Source organism: Delphinus delphis, chromosome 8 (assembly GCF_949987515.2).
Source record: "Delphinus delphis chromosome 8, mDelDel1.2, whole genome shotgun sequence".
Lineage (NCBI taxonomy): Eukaryota > Metazoa > Chordata > Mammalia > Artiodactyla > Delphinidae > Delphinus > Delphinus delphis.
Window position 1 is genome coordinate 102,257,599 of NC_082690.1, and position 17,567 is coordinate 102,275,165.

Genomic DNA, 17,567 nt, shown 5'->3' on the forward strand with positions numbered 1-17,567 from the left:
TTTTGTGTTCTTGCAGCTGGAGGGCGACACCATCACCTTGAAACCCCGGCCTTCAGCTGATCTGACCAATAGCAGTGCCCCTTCCCCCTCCCACAAGGTACAGCGCAGCGTCTCAGCCAACCCCAAGCAGCGGCGCTTTAGCGACCAGGGTGAGTACTTCTGGGAGCTGCAGGTGGGGGACTCACCCCTCTCCTGATGGGTTCTTGGGGCTTTGGATGACACAGCTGAGTTTCCATCCCTGTTCAGCCCTTATTAGTAGCATGTCCTTGGGCAAGTCACTTAACTTCCCTCCAACTTGCCCTTACCCATTCCCACTGTCCTCTGGCCCAGCAGCTGGTCCTGCCATTCCCACTTCTAATTCCTACTCTAAGAAGACTCAGAGTAACAACGCAGAAAACAAGCGGCCTGAGGAGGACCGGGAGCCAGGGCGGAAGGCCAGCAGCACAGCCAAAGTGCCCGCCAGCCCCCTGCCTGGGCTGGAGAGGAAGAAGACCACCCCCACCCCCTCCACGGTGAGCCACGCCCACCCCCTCCCTCCTCCTGGCCAGCCCCACCTCTCCTCCCCATCCTCCCGGCTCCTGCTGTGGGGCCTGCCCTCTCCTGGCAGCTCTTTCCTTAATGCAGACCCAGCTCCCTTTGGCTGCCTACCTGACCTTCCGCCCCGGGGCCACTTCAGCTTACTGTAGAAAACCCTGCCCCACAGGGTAAAAGCAAAATCCGTTCTTTTCCCAGCCCGACTGCTCGTGGTGGAAGGGGGAGGGGGAGCAGGTTTTGTGAACCTGCCAGTAGAACACTTTGGTTTTCTGTGATACCACTCTGCCCTTTATTCCCCACAGAACAGCGTCCTCTCCACCAGCACAAATCGAAGCAGGAATTCCCCACTTTTGGAGAGGGCCAGCCTTGGCCAGGCCTCCATCCAGAACGGCAAAGACAGGTGAGGAGGCCTGGGCCCTGCCTGCCGTATTTCCCGGGAGCCACCTCTCCCAGCGGTGACGTCTGTCAGCAGCACCGTCTTCCTGTCCTGCCCCCTGGAGTCCCATCCTGGCTCTGTCCAGTCCAGCCTTCCACACGCCAGCACCTCCTCCCTGCTCTCCCCACCCCCTCCTCCTCTCCCCTGTGCTCCTGTGACCGCTCCTTACGGTGGACCGAGTGTGACTCCATGGTCATCTCAGCTGCCTTCTTGCTTCTTGACTGCAGCCAGGGCGTGGCAACTGCACTCTTCTGGGCGTCAGTGCCTGAGGGGCCCCAGCTCAGGGCAGGACCGAGAGATGCCCACCTGAAGCGTGCACACATTGAGGGTGACTCTAGCTGTGCCCATGAGAGCAGAGCCCCCCTAACCTTGACCGTCATGTTGAGTTCCTGGCTCCTTGTCTTCTGAGCTTAATGAAAATTCCCCTTAGCAACACGCTGCTCTTTCTGGCGACAACACATCCTTGTTCTTAGAATTTCTAGGAGACCAGTGCAGCCCGGAGGCAGTTGCCTCCTGTTGGCTTCCCTGCACTCTGGGTTTCCTTCCCTAGGCTCTGGCCTGCCTCGCCTTCCTTACTCCTTACTTACCCTGCCTCCCTCGGCTCTGACTTGTGCCCCGTTGCTGCTCCTGGGCCTGACCTGCATCCTGCCGAGGCTCCCCAGCTCTGGCCCTTCCCGCCCTGCCTGTGCTTCCTAACCGGAGCCTCCTGCCCCCACCCACCCCTAACCCAGGCCTCTCCACTGCTTTTGTCTCCTAGCCTAACCATGCCAGGGTCCCGGGCCTCCACGGCTTCTGCTTCCGCCGCGGTCTCTGCGGCCCGGCCCCGCCAGCACCAGAAATCCATGTCGGCCTCCGTGCACCCCAACAAGGCCACTGGGCTGCCCCCCACGGACAGTAACTGTGAGGTGCCGCGGCCCAGGCAAGTGTGCTGGGGCAGCTGATACACCTGCTGCCCTCAGCCCACCCCCACCCCCCGCCCCCCACAATTTCTTCCCACCTGGGGGTCCTGCTCTGTTTTTGGCATCTTAGCCACAAGAGATGGCTGTCCCCTGCAGCCAGGAAGTAGAGGACACAAAAAATAGCTTAATGCCCCTCTTTTCCTCCAGTTCTCCCTCTCAGAACAGATATGCAAGAAGCCGTCCCGAGGCTCCAGAAGGAAGCCTTTCTGTTCTGAGCCTTCCTGGACTTCCTTAGGACCCCGGGGACAGTCAGCATCACAGGGACTCAATCCTTGAGGGTTGGTCAACATTGTCCCCTTGAGGTTCCAGACTGCCTAGCTCCCAAGGAGCCTCTTCTCTCCATCCTGTACTGCTCTCCACACACATATCCTTCCCTGCCTCCCCTCCCTCCCCCAAACCATCTCCTTCCCCCTCCACCCAAACATCTTCCTTACTGGTGTCCTCAGTGGTCACACCCCTTCCTTCTGTGTCCTCTGTGATGGCTGCCTCTGCCCTAGCGTCCCCCTTCCCTTTCCCATGCCAGGGAGCTCCAGATGCTTGGTGCTGATGGCGTTCTCATGCCCTGATGCATTTCCCCACCCCCCACCTCTTTTCTCACAGCACAGCCCCCCAGCGTGTCCCTGTCGCCTCCCCCTCCGCCCACAACATCAGCAGCAGCGGTGGAGCCCCAGACCGAACTAATTTTCCCCGGGGTGTTTCCAGTCGAAGCACCTTCCACGCTGGGCAGCTCCGGCAGGTGCGGGACCAGCAGAATTTGCCCTACGGTGTGACCCCAGCCTCTCCCTCTGGCAACAGCCAGGGCCGGCGGGGGGCCTCGGGGAGCATCTTCAGCAAATTCACTTCCAAGTTTGTACGCAGGTGAGTAGGGGGCCTAGGGCGGCAGAGAGGCTGAGTCCAGGCCTTCCACCTTGCCTGGGGGTGGGGATGAGGACACCGGGGGTTAGAGCTGGGATCAGGTCCCAGGGTTAGAAACCTCAGGAAGCCTAAGAAATTGAGTCTTTGTTGGCACCTGAGATGCCCAGACCCATCCGTCCCTCTCAGGCCTCCCCAACTCCTTGTTCTCTGGCCCGAGCAGATGGCCGATGCCGCCTCCTCTCTAGGAGAGTGTGAACTCAGATGCTAAAATAAAAGCCCCCCTCGTCTCTCCTGGGTTCCCATGGAAACTTATATTTGGTGACGCAGCTGCAAAGTCATGAGGCCTGAGCCAGGCTGGGCCGGCAAGGAGAGTTTCTCCTGGTCTCTTGTCTTGCCCCCTTTGACCTCCTTTCTCCCCACCCAGTCGGTTTTGTCTGGCTGCAGCCACTCCCCTCTGCCACGTTCCTCTGCTGGGGGGCTGGGGGTTGCCAGGATGAAGGCCATAAATGAAATAGCTGGTGGGGGCCTAGGATGGCTCCCTTGCAGCCTGAGGCACTCTGACGCTTTCCTACGTGGGAACCAGGGTGAAGGTTCTCTTCGTGAGGTTTCTCACGCCTGGCCCCTGATGACCCAAAAGGACAGCGTTGATTCTTGAGGTGCATCCAGTAATGTGGCCTCTTGGGCTGCTCCCTGTCTCCATCCCACCACTTCCTCAACCATCTTAGTGTAGCTCAGGAAGCAGCAGGAGCCTTGGAGAGAACAGGTTTGCCTGCCCTTCCTCCTGCACTTCATTCCACTCAGCTAGAGTAGCCAAGCCATGCCCCTTTCCAGCCCCGGAATGCGGGTGTAGGGCTGCAGGGTGGGGCGTGAGCAGATGGGGATGTCTGGGACTCTAGTCTCGCTGAGCGGCTTTTCCACAAGTGGGGTAACCCTTGAACCTGTAAAGCCCACTCCCCACCTGCTTATCCACATACCGTCTTGTTGGTTTTTTTTTTTATTTCTTTTTTTATTTTGTCTTTTTTTGTTTGTTTTTTTAGAAATCTGTCTTTCAGGTTTGCCAGAAGGTAGGCGTTGAGCCCACTGTGTGTGCGTCTGTGTCCTGTGTCCTGCCTCCATCACTAACTCCCCTTTTCTGGCTCTTGCTCCCTCCTGCATCTGCTAAACCATGTCTGTGGGGTCCTCTCTCTGCCATCTTAAAGGGATGAAGACGGCCTCTGCCTGGGCGGCCCACAAGGCCACGTTTGCCCACTCAGGGCAAATGACTCTGAAAACGATGGGCCTGTCCCCAAGCAAGGGGGACCTTCTCAGGGAATTCTCCCTTTAAGATTGTCTCCTTCCCCCCAATCCCCTACGCTGGGTTTTGGTCACAAGCGCGTTGGGTTCCTTTTCCAGCCCTTTCTCGTGTCTGTGCATGCGCTCTGAGGAAGCTCCACCGGGGTCGAAAGTGCATCTGGGATGGTGTCTCATTCTGGGTCTCCTGGGCTTCCCCTTCCCTGGTGCCCTGACCTTCAGGGCTGTGTGGCCTCTTGCCCCTGTCCTCTGGGATGGCAGGACTTTGGAGGTACTACAGGGACACTGGGGTCTCAAGACTTCAGCCTGACGCCTCCAGGCCGAAGGAGCCTTTGCCTCACGAGCGGGGCACAGCACCCCCTTCTGGCAGCTCCTGCAGAACTAGGCCGACCCCACCCCCACCCCAGCATACCTCCTACCTCCAGACGTTTCTGGATGAATCAGGCTGCGTCCTCTCTGGGCTGTGTTCTCCAGTTATGGCCTGTGACTTCCGAAGAGCCAGAAGCTGGGACATTCTAGGGCAGGGGCCGTCTACCCCTAAGCCCTGGCCAAACAGTGGGAGATCCCCCCTCCCTCAGGCGTCTCCCTTCCTGGGCCAGCTCCTGGCTGTGCCACTCCTGGCCCTGTCTTCATCCTCTCTGGTGGCCTGGGTGGGCCAAATACCAAGCTGAGGACCAAGGGCCAGGTTGGGAGCCCTGGTTCCCCAAGGCCGTCAGCCCAGCCCCTTTGGTGCCCCAGCTGACAGAACGACGGCCAAGACAGGGTATTCAGGCTTTCCCCCTTCCACCCGCTGCTCGCCACCCAGCTCTTCACTGCATGGCTGGCTGTTGACTCATGGGGCCCCAGTGGGGGCCTGCCCTGCAGGGTACCTCCACCCACAGGGCAGGAGCCAGGTGGGGCCGGAGAGAGCAGCCAGGCTCCTTCCCCTGCACGGCCCAGGCTCCCTGCTCGCAGTGCACTTGTTTGCATTCGTGTGTCTGTTGTGTCTTTGTGTTCCTTTTACATGTGCTGCCGCTGCTCTCTCTCACTCCTCCTTACATCCTTGCCCTCCTCTGCACTCCCCAATTTCCCAGCTCCAGGCACCCATCTTCCAGCCAGGAGCTGGAGAAGCCGCTCAGCGGGGCCAGACCTCTTCCCCACCCACCCTCCCAAGGTGTCTGCCCTGCTCTGCCCTCTGTCCTCCCTTCTGTATCAGCAGATGGCCTGGCAGGCAGGGGAGTTATAAAAGAATGGGGGAGGTGGGCTTGTCTACAGCCGGCCTCAGGGCCCATCTCCTCCCCACCCAGTCCCAGGCACTGAGCCCCAGGCGTACTCAAAGCAGGTCCGGCCCTTGGCCGTTTGAGCCTCCTGAGAGAGACCTCTATTTATCCCCCCCCCCCCCCCCGCCCTTCCCTCCAAGAGGACTACAGTTCTGAGACCCACTCAGGGGGTGCTAGTGCAGAAGCCGCCCTGCGCGCGAGCCCTGGCTGTGGGCTGTGTGCGCCATGCGTGTGCCCGCACGTCCACACCCTCCTCCTCCCCTGGCTCCTCCCGGCACCCGTCTTTGAGAGTGTGGGGAGGGGCAGGCCCCGCGTGCTGGGCTCCCTGTTGGAGAGGGACAGTTGAGCTGCCATGTTGGCCTGCTAGGTGGTGGGCGAGTGGCCTCTGGGCTTGGGTCCCGCCCGCCCGCCCGCCCACCGGCGGCACCTCCCCCAGACCCGCCCTCACAGAGGTCCCAGCACTAAACTCTCCCTCGCTCTGTTTTTTGAGGAACCTGAATGAACCTGAAAGCAAAGACCGAGTGGAGACGCTCAGGTGAGAGGGGGCCAGAGCCAGCGCCCGCCCTGCCCGGGCCGCCGGCCCTGCCACGAGCCTCCCACTCCTCTTCCTTCTGCCACCCGGCTCTTCCTCCCATGCTTGCGCCCTGTCCTCCCCCTCTTGGGGCCTCCCTTTCCTCAGAGGACCCCCACAGCCCCGCTGCGGTGGGTGTGGGCCCTTCTCCTCAGGTCTGATGTGTTCTGGAAGCAAGAGCCCTGCCTGGGCCAGGCGGTTGGGACTCTAGACTCCTACCCCTCGACAAGCTCCAGTCACTTCTTTCTGTCCAGTCTGTGAACTGCTCAGGGCTACTGAGCGCGTGCTCCCCTTTCTTCCCTGACCCTGCCCTCTTCCCAGGAAAGCATGGCGCTGTCACCTTGTCACCCCCTGCCAGGGGCTGGCTTCTCGCCTTCTCTGCCCTGAGAGATGAGACCGCCCACTCCTCTGCTCCCTGGGCCAGGTCTAACGCTCCCTCTTCCAGCACTGCCGCCTCCCGGGCACCCTCCCGCTCTCCTCTCTGGTCTCGGGGTCCATCTGCCAGGGGGGCTGTCCTGTGGCTGGGGCGCCTGACGCCCGCCTCTGCCCTCTCCGCAGACCTCACGTGGTGGGCAGCGGCGGCAGTGACAAGGAAAAGGAGGAGTTTCGGGAGGCCAAGCCCCGCTCGCTGCGCTTCACGTGGAGCATGAAGACCACGAGCTCCATGGAGCCCAACGAGATGATGCGTGAGATCCGCAAGGTGCTGGACGCGAACAGCTGCCAGAGCGAGCTGCACGAGAAGTACATGCTGCTGTGCATGCACGGCACGCCGGGCCACGAGAACTTCGTGCAGTGGGAGATGGAGGTGTGCAAACTGCCGCGGCTGTCTCTCAACGGTGTTCGGTTTAAGCGGATATCGGGCACCTCCATGGCCTTCAAAAACATTGCCTCCAAAATAGCCAACGAGCTGAAGCTTTAACAGGCTGCCGGGAGTGGGGGCGGCGGGGGCGGCCAGCCGGACTTAGCTGCTGGGGCCGGCGCTCCGCCTGCCCGGGCGGGACTGCAGAGACGGATTGGTGTGTCTCCCCTCCCCGCCCTTCTCAGTTTCTTCTTCCATGTTTGTGGGGGTTGGGAGATGGTTCTCTCCCCCCCACATTTACCCCTGCCCAGATAGTCCCCCTTCCCCCCTCTCTCCCACAGGAGGCAAAGGAAGGGGAGGGAGGGGTGGGGGGCAGGGCTCCCCCTCGGTACTGCGGTTGCACAGAGTATTTCGCCTAAACCAAGAAATTTTTTATTACCAAAAAGAAAAAAGAAAAAAAAAAATCCCAGCGGCCACCTTTCCTCCCTGCCCCATTGGGACAGTCGAGACTGGATCTGTGGGGTTTCCCGGGAGGGTGGCTCAGGGCTGGAACACTCTCAGGCAAGAGTGGTGGAGTTCCCTGTCAGGCCCTCCGCCAGGCCCACTTTGGGCTTCTCCCCTCTCCTCTCCTTCCCCTCCAAGCAAACCACCAGAGGTGGCCTTCCCCTGACCTCAGGCCCCTGGGCTGGAGGCCTGGGCGGCTGGGGGCTGGGGGCAGGGGTGCCGCACAGCCCTGAAGCGGTGGGACTGGCGGCTGCTCTGGGGCTGGCAGGCTAGGCGCGGGGCTCGGCCTCCCTCCACACTGTATCCTCTGCCCCTCCTTCCCCAGAGGCTGGGCATTTCCTTCCACAAGCTGCTGTGGGGACTTTTGTTCCCCTCCTCAAAAAGTCTGTGCCATCTTCTCCCACCCCCTCCTGGGTAGAAGGCGGGGCTGACCCCAGGGCTGGGAGAGGGGAGGGGACCGCAGGGCAGATGGGCTCCTCGGCCCCCAGGGGGCCGCCTGGGCTGCTAGTCTCCGCAACAGGGACGCTGGGCATTCTCCGTTCTGGGAGAGCCTTTGTCTGAAAGCACAGCCCCCCTCGCCGTCCCTCTCCCCACTGCTCCCCTTCATTGGCATTAATCTGGGCACCAGCTAGTTCCATAGCAGTGACTTCCCTCACCACTCATCTCTCGGCCTTGCCTTTTCTTCCTCACACTGTCGCCCCTCCTCTCAGGAGACACTGCCCGGGGGCCCCCGTGGCCGGCCGCCTGGCGGGAGGCTGGACAGGGCAGCAGGGCCGGGAGCCTCTGCCCTCCACAGGGTGGGGGGGACAGATAGGCCAAGTGACTCCCAGCTTGCTAACCTCTGCAGCCAGCGTGGGAGTGGCTGGTTATGGGCGCTTGGCTGGTGGCAGCCGCTGCATCCCTTAATTTATTTCTCTGCTGTTTCTGTTCTTGAGAAATTGGGGGAGGGGGTCCTGAACAGAGGCTGCCTCTACCCTCACCTGAGTTGTACATTTTTTGTGATGGGTTTTATTTTTTATTTTATTATTTTATTTTATTTTTTTTTTTTTGATTTATGATGACTCCACTCCTACTCATCACCCCACTCCCAGGCCTGGCTCCGTGGCAAGTCGAGCCCTTGGTTCCCAGGAAGGGGCCTCGCCAACCTCAGCCCTCCTGCCCCAAGCCCTGAATGCGGGCTCCGGCTCCCACCAAGGGCTCCCCCTCCCTTCTTCCCTCCCCCCTCCTGCCCTATGGAACAGCCCGGGTGCTCCGAGGGGCCGGGAGGGCAAGGCTTGGCTCCCAAAGGGGGTGGTGGCCAGGGGCTGGGGGGGGGCCTCCCAGGCAAGGTGGCCCCTCCCCACCCAGCCCCCCTTCCTGCACTTAGTTTCTCCTCTGGATCAAACACGTAATAAAGAGAATGTTTGGAATCTGAGCTGCCTCCTCCTGTTTCTTCCTACCGGGCAGGGACCCAGTCCCCCTGGGCAAGATGTGGCCCAGCCTGCCTGCCTCGCAGGGGAGAACTGATTCCTGTCTGGGGCCTGGGGAAAGGCCGGTGCTGGGCGGGATCCCTCCCCACCCTCATGGCACAGACAGGAAGCAAAGCCCAAGACCCTTAAACCAAAAGGGAAAGAGGATTCAGTGAGCTTGAAGGTTTTATTTATTTTTTAAAAACATTGAAAAATAAACCCATGTCTGCATATGTTCCCAACCCTCCTTTCTCTAAACTTCTGGGCGGTGGGCACAGTGGGCACCCTCAGGGCTCCTCGGCACTTTCCACCCGGCCCCCTGAAGACTGGAGAGCTACCTCTTCAGCCTCTGCTGCTGTCAGGCCCCAAGGAACCTTTCTGCCCACTTCCCCCCTCCAGCTCCCTCCCCACCTCACCCCAGACTTATTGCTAAAAGAAGGGGAAGAGGAAGAACAGCCAACACACTAAACTGTCCTCTCCGCCCCCCCCCCCAGGCTATGGTCACTACCCCCTACACACGAAGGGCAGGACCCCTAGGCCAGGCCCTGGCAGACTAGGAGGCAGCCGTTCCAGTCCCAGCCAGGAAAAGTACCCTCGGGCCAGCCTCAGAAGGCCCCAGACCCTGGCTGGGGTGGGGGTGGAGACAGGCTGGCTGCCAGAAAGACGTGCAGAACCCGCGGGGGTCCAGGCTGTGCCCCTGTCGGCAGCGCTGGGTCTTCGAAAGACCTGGCGAGAGCTCTAGTCTCTTCTGTCCTCAGTGAAGCTGGAGGTCCCCGAGGACGTCCGGCAAAGGGGTTCTGGAGCCTCTGGTTGGTGGAGGGCCTCAGGGCTCAGAGCGAGGGTGCTGGAGGCTCCAGGGGGGCTCCAGCCAGGGTGGGTGCGGGCTGAGGGCCGGGGCGGGCACCGTGGCGGGAGGCAGCCAGGGCAGGGCGGATAAGAGGTGGTGGGGGCTGGTTGGGGGCCAGCCGGGGCTGGAGGAAGCGGCCCTGCTGGAGCGGGGGTGGCTGGCGGAGCAGGGTGGGAGCCGTGGGCAAAGGTGGCCTCAGCAGTGGCGGCGGCTGGGACAGCGAGGTGGGAGGCGGAGGAGGGGGCGGCGCAGGGGGCCCCGATCGGGGTCCTGATGTCGACACAGATGTAATCTGGACCTGAGAGGGGCGAGAGAAGAGTGAGAAACCAGGCTCAGGCACACCCTCAGCCCAGGCTAAGGACGGAGGCGGTTCCTCTCCTCTGTTCTCTGAAGCGTTTCGTGCTCTTTCCCCTTCTCACCTCATCGTCTTCCTCTAGGGCCGGGGCTGGCAAGGGAGCCCCTCTCCTAGCCTCCTCCATGGGGACCGGGGGGGCTCCAGGGGCCCCATCCTGCTCGGCCTCCCATTCCTGCAGCACCTCCTCCAGATTGAAGCGGCGCCGGTAGCTCACAAAGAAGGTCTTCACCTGGGTCAGAGTCTTGTTCCCAATCACCTCTGCAATAGCCCCAAAGTCTTTGCCATACCTACGGATGGCTGCAAGGGTCAAAAGGGCAGCAGGTGTGAATACCCCCTTAGAACTAGTTACTTCCCTGATCCTCCCCCTCTGCCTCAGCTCCTCGGAGGGCAGGAGAGGCTCCTGGGGCCCTCTATTCTCCGAGTCTCACCCACCTTGTACTGCCAAAAGCTGCTCATCTGTGGTCCAGCGGGAGTTGAACTTGGTGTTGGCCTGGGGCGCAAGGAATATGTCCTTGAGACTCAAACATATGGGAACAGAGGCCCTGCTACCCAAGAGAAACTCCCCTTTCTGCCCCCTCCTGCACCCGGACTTGAAGCGCAGCCTCACCTCGGGGGGGCGGAGCGGGTCGATGCCCCCCTCCAGGGCCTGGCGGAGGCTGCTGTTGGTCTGTTTCATGCTTTGCACCTGGGAAGGCAAGGCAAGGAAGCGACATCAAGTTCCAAGCCAGGGAGGCCGTCAACACCAACCCTCGCCAAGGCCCCACTGCCCAGCAAAGCTCTTTGCCACCCACCATCTACCTCATCTCTCCCTCACAACCATTCAGTAGAGGAAACACTGGAGTTTGCCCCTTTTCAAAGACCAGGTTGGTTGGTTTGTTTGTTTCAATGTCCAGAAAAGAACACTAAGTTACCCAGAAGCCCAGAAGATGGGGCAGAGGCAGGCTTGGCATCCACACGACCCCCCTTACGCCTCCAGCTGCCCCCAATCATAGTTCCCAGCTGCCGACTGTCCCCTTTGCCTGGCCCCTTCTTTCCTCGGGCCCCCCACCTGGCGCTTGAGGGAGATGAGCTGGGAGTCGAGGCCTCGAAGTGTGAGGTTGGCAAGGTCCGGGCTCCCTGACACGGCAGTGAGGCCCTCGGGGCTCAGGTACATGCCCTTGGGAGGGCGCCGCCGAGTTCGCAGCGGATGGTGGCGGTACTGAGACCCCTGGGCCTCCTTCTTTCCTGGACCTGGGCGGGCATTCAGGGGCCGAGAGGGCAGAGGCTGCCAGGGAAAGGAGAGGAGGTGGGTGGTGCAGAGCCCAGGGAGAGGGCGGGCAGGCGGGCAGGGCCAGAGGAGCTCTGGGACCTCACCTCTCTCTTGGGGTCTCCAGCGTCCGGCTCCCCCTCACTCACGGCTCCTCGTCCCTCTTCAAGCTCATCACTGCTTACACGGGGGCCAAGGCCGGGTAAGGCAGGGGCCAGGGCCCCCAGGAGCTCAGTTTACCCCCACCCAGAGCCTCCCCGAGCCCCCCACCTGTCTTCTTTGTCCTTTCGGCCCCCCAGCCGCCGAGCCTGTCTGTCCATCACACTGGTCCGGCTGCGGGTCTTCTTCCAAGAGTAGTAATACTTCACCAGGCTGGGTATCAGCTTGTCAGGCAGCTGGAGGGGCAACGCCAGAGGCTGGGGCCCACCTAAGACTCTGGGCCTCGGTTAGGCTTAACAGAAAGAAGGGGCCAAGGAGCACTGGCGGGGGTGGAGGGCTTTACCATCTGCTGGATCCGCTGGAAACATTTGCCGTGGAAGCCGAAGGCCTGTTCAAACAGCACCTTGTCCTCTACCGTCCACTCGTCCGGGAACGGGGTGAAGTTGGCCAGGTCAGCCAGCGACTTCTCTACGTCATGCTTGTGCCACAGGAGCATGCCCAGTGCCTGGCCCAGGAGAGGGGACAACTCAGGCTCGGCTGCCCACAGCACTGTCCCGTCTCCACCCCAAATCCCTGCGGGGCCAAGGCTCACCTGCTCGATGTTGTAACCATGCTTCTCCTTGGCCATCGCAATGTACTTGTCAACTGCAGGGGCGGGAGGAGCCAGGTCTTGGAGGAGGGGTTACAACCCCTAAGCCAGGCCTGCCCGGAAAGGGGTATGCCCCCAGGGGCTAGGCCCCTGAGCCTGAGCCCCAGGACAGGGGCTGAACCCACACACCTCAGCCTCCAGCCCACTTCTGAGAAGAGCTGGCTGCCAGCTGGCATGAACCCCAGGCCCCAGCTCCCAAGGGTATGCATGAGCCCAGGGTCCCACCCCACTCACGCTTGGCATCTGACACACAGTGGTTGGGCGACCACACCAACATCCCCTTCAGCTCCTTGTTACTGTAGCGTGCGGGGCTCTCTGAAAGGCAACGGAGCAAAGGAGGGAAGACATCATCAGCCTGGTGGCGCTGGCCTGGACCCACGGCCAGAGGGCAGCGGAGGAGTGGGGCCCGCGAGGTGAGGCCCAGAGGGGAAGGAGGGACAGAGACCCAGACAGGAAGGCAGAGCAGGAAAACTAACCATGCCACAGGGCCGGCCACCCACCCCCGCCTGTCCTTACAGTGGGCGCCAGCCAAGGGTTCCCCCAGGTGGGGCTCAGGGCCAAGCCATGGGCCCTCCAGTCCCCTCCCTTCACAGCCTGTCCTGCCACTCACCAGGCTTGCACTCCGGAATTACGGCCTGGTAATTGGTTCCAACGCGGATCATGCTGTCTGTGGAGCCGGTGGGGGGTGGGGGGAGGCAGTCAGGACTCCAGGGAGGGAGGGAGGACGGGAGGATGTGGCGGGGGAGGTGGCTGGCCTGGAGTTCTCCTTCCTGACCACCCAGGGCCCCCATCTTCCAGGAGGCTCACTTTTCCCTGATCTTCCCCTCAGTTACCCTCAGCCACAGAAGGAACTGGAAAAGGGAGAGACCTGCCTAGCCATAGCCATGGGGGGTGGGGGAGAGGACAGGGGCCAGTTTTCAAGCCCAGGCCCAGCAGAGCCCTTTGTTCTGACGGGGGGGGGTGAGTTGGGGGGGTTGGAGGGCTGCCCCTAGACCTGGACCACAGCCCTCCTGCAGAGAATCCAAGGCTCCTCCCCACCACAGGAGCCCCACAGCTCGGCGTGGAGGTGTCTTTCCAGCTCCTGCCCCAGTCAGACCTCAGTCCCCTGCAAGGTGGCAGGGTACGAGGAGCCCAAGCTGTGAAAGGGAGGGACGCCTGAGTCCCTCGGGGACTGAGGGCAGGGAGGGGGCAGGCAGGACCGCCTCCTCGGCAGCTAGGGGCCCAGCCTCCAGATTCCCTGTGCCGGCTCGGGGGAGAAGCAAGGCACAGGCTCCAATACAGGCAAGGCAGGAACCATCCGTATAATACCCCCGTGGTCGGCAACTCTCCCCCACGCCCTGCTCCGCGCCCCCCCGGGCCGGTGCGCCTTTAACCCTAGGCCTCCGGGCTCACCGTGCGAGTGCTCCTCCTCGCTGCTGTCATCCTCCGAGTGGGGTTGTCCGCCGTTGGGCGCCGTCTTGGCCCGGCTGCGGGACAGGATCCCGGAGCCCGCGCTCGGCTTCTCCATCACCGAGGGCATTACCCCGCCCAGCTGCCCCGGGGGGCGCGGGAGCCTTCGGAGAGCAGCGGTCGTTGCCGCGCTCGCCTGGGGTGCCGTGCCCGGCCCGGCCTGGAGAGGTCGCCACTGAGGCTACGAGAGGCAGGAGGTCAAGCGTGGCTAGGGTCCGGCGGGGCAGGAGCCCAGCGGGCAGCCCAGCGCTCTCCGCGACCCCCCCGGGTGAGGGTGTCAAAAAAGTTTGTGTAGAAGTGGGGTACGCGGGGGATGAGCGCAAGGTCCGGTGGGGCTGGGGCGCGCTCGCTCTGGACGCTCCACGGAATTGGGGCTCCCCGGAGAAGTCTGGGCACTCTGCCCTCGGAGCGCCCTGGAGCCCCAATGCCCGCCTGCCCACGCAGTTCAGCGAGCGGGCGCTGCGGCGCGATTGCCGCCCCCGGCGGGCTCCGCGCCTCTCGGCTGCACCAGGATGCCCCAGTCCCCGGGAGGGGACCCCTGCCCGGACCAGACCCCTGCCTGCGACGGCAGCCGGCGGGGCCCCGGCGCTGGCGGCGGCGGCGGCGGGACGGCGCGCACGGCGCGCGGTGCTGGGGCAGAGTTGCCGGGAGGCGGGGGAGCGCAGCCGCGGGCACCGCCTCGCACCCTCCCCGGCGCGCTCGCTCTCCACGGCGCGCTCGGGCTGCTGCTCGCTCGCCCGCTCTCCGCCGCCGCTCGCTCCTCGCGCACACAATGAAGCTGCTGGCAGGGAAGTAGTGCCGGCTGCGGCCTCAGCACCCCTCCCCCAGCCGATGCCTCCGCCAGCTGAACATCTGGCCCTGGGGTGGAAGGGAGGGCCCGGGGGGCGGGGCCTGGGGGCCGGGGCTAGACCTCCAGGGGGTGGGGTCAGGACCCGGGTGGAGAGCGCTTTCCTCTGCGGGCCCCCCGAGCTCCCAGACTTGCCCCTGGGGGAGGCCACCCCCTACCCCCGAGGAGTAGCCGGGGGTCAGCCCCACCCAGGCGCACACCAGCCCCACACACCAGTGGGCTCGGGTTACCGCCGCCTGCCCCGGGGGCCCTGAGGCCGCCTGCCCGCCCGCCCGGGTGGAGCCCAGCTTTTCCTTCCATTTCCCTTCCTGCCAAGGAACTCCCCGCCCCCCTTCCGCAGGGGGGACCCCCCCCTTCATGCGCCCTTGGGGGCCAGAGCGGATGGGAGGCCGGACAGGCGAGGAATGAATTCCTCCAAGAGCTACCGGGCCAAAGCCTGGCTTCTGGTGCATCTGTGGGTCCCCAGGGGTCACCTCAGTTCCCTTTAACTGCTGCAGCGCGCACCCCAAAACAGTGGCACAAGGGGTTGCGGGATGGGGAGTGGGAAGTGTAGGGAAAGATCTGGACTGCAGGGTGAGGGAGGAGCTGGGTGTCCTCCCTACTGGGTTCACTGTCACCCCAGCTGGGAGCAGCATCCCCCTCCCCCAGGACGAGCACGGGCAGAGTGACAGACCGGGAAGCGGGTAGAGCGGCACAGACGGAGATGGGGGAGGGGGGTGGGCAGAGACTTTCAAAGCCAGACCCAGCCACCCTGCCAGGCACACAAAGAGCCAGCACACACACACACCGGCGACAAGCTGCGCCGGTGCCCGTCCCCGCCGCCGCAGGCACGTGCTGCCGCGCACACAGGCCGAAGCCCCCTCCCACCCGTCGCCCCTCCCACCCGAGCCCCAGACTTCTAGACACACCTCCACTCGGGCACGCCCCGCTGTGCCCAGACTGAGCCGAGCTTGCGCTCGCACCCTCCTCTCCCTTCCCTTCCTCGGCCACTCAGTAATCAGATTCCTAAATTTAGAAGCAACCCAGGGCCCAGCCAGGGATGGATCCCCGCCCCCACCCGCTGCCTGCGGCCAGCCGGCCGGGGTCCTGCGGTCGGGCCACGACCCGGCTGGGGCCTCCCGGTCCTGGGGGCTCCTGCGGGCGGCCGGGCAAAGTTAGGCACAACCCCACCCGGCTGCGGTGCTGTCGGGCCACATGGGGCCACACTGGGGCCACCCGGCCGGCAGCCACGTTGCCCGCCACACCTCCGGTCAGAGCTATGGGGCCTTTTTCCTCCTCTTAAATCATGGATTGGGCACCAAGCCCCAGGGTGGGGAGGTCTGGACAGAGGAGAACGAGTGGGCCAAGGGCAGGTCTGAGCTCAGGGCTCTGCTACAAATGGAAAAGCGCCTCCGCAGCCTTACTCCTTCTGAGTGGCCACCCTGCCCCCAGAACCTCCAGTCTTTAGGGAGCCTCTCATCTCTGTCCCCTCCTGCCTGGCCGGCAGCCATCGCTGCTCACAGCCCTCTCCTATGATGGAGTCTTCCATTTTGCCCACACCAGCCCCTCTTGAAGCAGGGCCTCAGCTGGGTCCCCCCTTTCCCCCTTGCCACTTTTCCATCCTCATGTCTAGGGTCCAGGGCCCAGCACCTCACCCCACCCCCAGGCCTCAGCATCATGCTTGTTCTGGGCTCCCTCCTCCTGGGCTGCCCCAGGTACCCCCGGCCACAGGCGTCCCTCCTTCCTTAGCACCCCTCCCCCCAATAAGAACCTAATTCTGTTCTCACTTCTCCCTAGGGCCTGGAGCTCAGGGCCAGAGGAAGATTCTGCTCTGGAGGCGGGGGCAGGGAGGGGAGGCTTATTCCTTGGCGTAGAGAGGAGGGGGGGAGTCCCTAGGCCCTGGTGTGATGAGGCTTCCGCCTAGGAGGTGGGACGCGACATGGGAGGGGTATCCTAGGAATCTGGGGATGACTCTGGGGTCCACAGTGTCCAGGGAGAGAGAGGAGGCACATTCCTAGTGAGCAACCTCCTCCCCAAGGGGCAACGGCGCAGGGTTAGGAGGGGGAGGGGCAAGGCCCCACCCTCCCACCTGCTGCAGCCGCCCCCTCCCCAGCTGGCCCCCTCTTTTGTGCAAAGCCACACAAAGGACAAGGGGCCCCGGCCGGCCTGGCCATCTGCTCCCAGCAGCCTGAAGGCTCTTAAAGAGACAGCACCCCCTCCCTGCCCTGGGGCTGCGGGGCGGGATGGACCGGGTGCGCCACAGGACCTGGTCTCAGCGGTACCCCACGTGCCACCCACTTTTCCCTCGCTCCCCCAGCCCCAGATCGGGAATCATTCTCCCCCAGGCCAGGGGCACCGAGGTGCCACGTGGCCCAGAACAGGAGGCGTGGGAGGGGAGAGAAAGGAGGCAGCCAGGGACCAGCCCCTCCCCTCCTGCCTCAGGCAGAGGGGCCAGGGAAGCTCAGTAGCGCAGCACCAGTGCTGGGGTCCCTCACCTCCCTGAGGCCACCTCGGAGCTTTGTGAGCTACTGCCGGCCTCCGGGAGTGCCCTCCCCGCCGTTCTCACCGAGGAGCTCCCCCTCGGCCTTCCTCAGGGAGGATGCCAGTGCCTGCTTTCTGAGGGCTGCAGGCCTCTGGGCAGCAACCCCGTGATCCGGGCACGTTTACTTCCTGCGTTTTCCAGTGGAGGAAACTGAGGCTTGGCCGAGCCCCCGCACAGGCCTCCACAAAGCCAACGCCCCTGGCTGTGTCCGAAGCCTTCCTCCCGCCCCCGACGCCCCCCCACCCCACCCCGGGGCCAGACAGACAGGGCTCCTCACCCCTGAGATCCCCCGGGAAGCCAGACCAAGGTGCTCAGAGCCTTTGCCACACTGCTGGGGACACCAGTTTACATTATTTGTGTGATTGTTTATTTCTCGACTGTCTCCCTGCAGGGCGGCGTGGCAGGGATTGGGTCCACTGTGTTCGCTGCTGTGTTCTCAGTGCCTGGCGTATAGGAGGCACTCAAAATTTGCTGAATAAATAAATACCAGAAGCCCCCAAAGCCTTCCTCCTCGCTGGGCTCCTCTGTCCTCTGCGTGTTGGGCATCCTGCCTCCTGACTCCTCGAGGTGAGGCAGAGGGGACGAAGGTCGAACACGGATGCTGGGAGAGAAAAGGAGGGTGACCTTGAACAAGCCACCAGCCTCCCCTCTCCCTCCTCCCAAAGGCGGGGGCAGCTCCAGCCAATCCTGAACCCGTAGCCCTGCCAGACAGACTGGGACTGTCCTGAGCTCTGGCCAGGCAAGGCTGGCCGCTGCGGTGTGGTGCTTGGGACCCCGGCCAGGCCCTCAGTGGCTAGAGCCAAGGGGCTCAGCTTGGGGAGGGTGGCAGGCAGGCGGGC

At 63.3% G+C, this 17,567-nt stretch overlaps 2 protein-coding genes across 8 annotated transcripts in view; one reads left to right on the forward strand and one right to left on the reverse strand.

Moving 5' to 3' along the window:
• Nucleotides 1–8,615, forward strand: part of MARK2 (microtubule affinity regulating kinase 2) — a 58,390-nt gene extending 49,775 nt beyond the window's left edge. For 3 of the 6 annotated variants that reach the window (XM_060019099.2, XM_060019100.1, XM_060019105.1), the window contains exons 12-19: nucleotides 17–149; nucleotides 334–512; nucleotides 837–934; nucleotides 1,728–1,889; nucleotides 2,530–2,787; nucleotides 3,822–3,848; nucleotides 5,824–5,868; nucleotides 6,463–8,615. In XM_060019099.2, coding sequence (XP_059875082.1) covers nucleotides 17–149; nucleotides 334–512; nucleotides 837–934; nucleotides 1,728–1,889; nucleotides 2,530–2,787; nucleotides 3,822–3,848; nucleotides 5,824–5,868; nucleotides 6,463–6,823 — 1,263 coding nt within the window. In that variant the 3' untranslated portion in view covers nucleotides 6,824–8,615. The remainder of the gene's footprint in view (nucleotides 1–16; nucleotides 150–333; nucleotides 513–836; nucleotides 935–1,727; nucleotides 1,890–2,529; nucleotides 2,788–3,821; nucleotides 3,849–5,823; nucleotides 5,869–6,462) is intronic. The other 3 variants (XM_060019101.2, XM_060019102.2, XM_060019104.2) reach the window with 3 other exon arrangements.
• Nucleotides 8,616–8,838: 223 nt separating this feature from the next.
• On the reverse strand, nucleotides 8,839–13,979 carry RCOR2 (REST corepressor 2). 2 transcript variants are annotated; one of them, XM_060017487.1, is made up of 12 exons: nucleotides 13,304–13,979; nucleotides 12,522–12,578; nucleotides 12,146–12,226; nucleotides 11,855–11,907; nucleotides 11,606–11,767; nucleotides 11,374–11,498; nucleotides 11,211–11,280; nucleotides 10,906–11,121; nucleotides 10,465–10,542; nucleotides 10,290–10,347; nucleotides 9,922–10,154; nucleotides 8,840–9,800 (listed from the first exon to the last, which is right to left on the reverse strand). In XM_060017487.1, the coding sequence occupies exons 1-12, from the start codon at nucleotides 13,428–13,430 to the stop codon at nucleotides 9,486–9,488; spliced, it is 1,575 nt and encodes a 524-aa protein (XP_059873470.1). In that variant the 5' UTR covers nucleotides 13,431–13,979; the 3' UTR covers nucleotides 8,840–9,485. The 2 variants fall into 2 exon arrangements, with proteins under 2 accessions (XP_059873471.1, XP_059873470.1); XM_060017488.1 differs by lacking the exon at nucleotides 9,922–10,154 and having other exon boundaries at nucleotides 8,839–9,800.
• Between the last annotated feature and the right edge of the window lie 3,588 nt (nucleotides 13,980–17,567).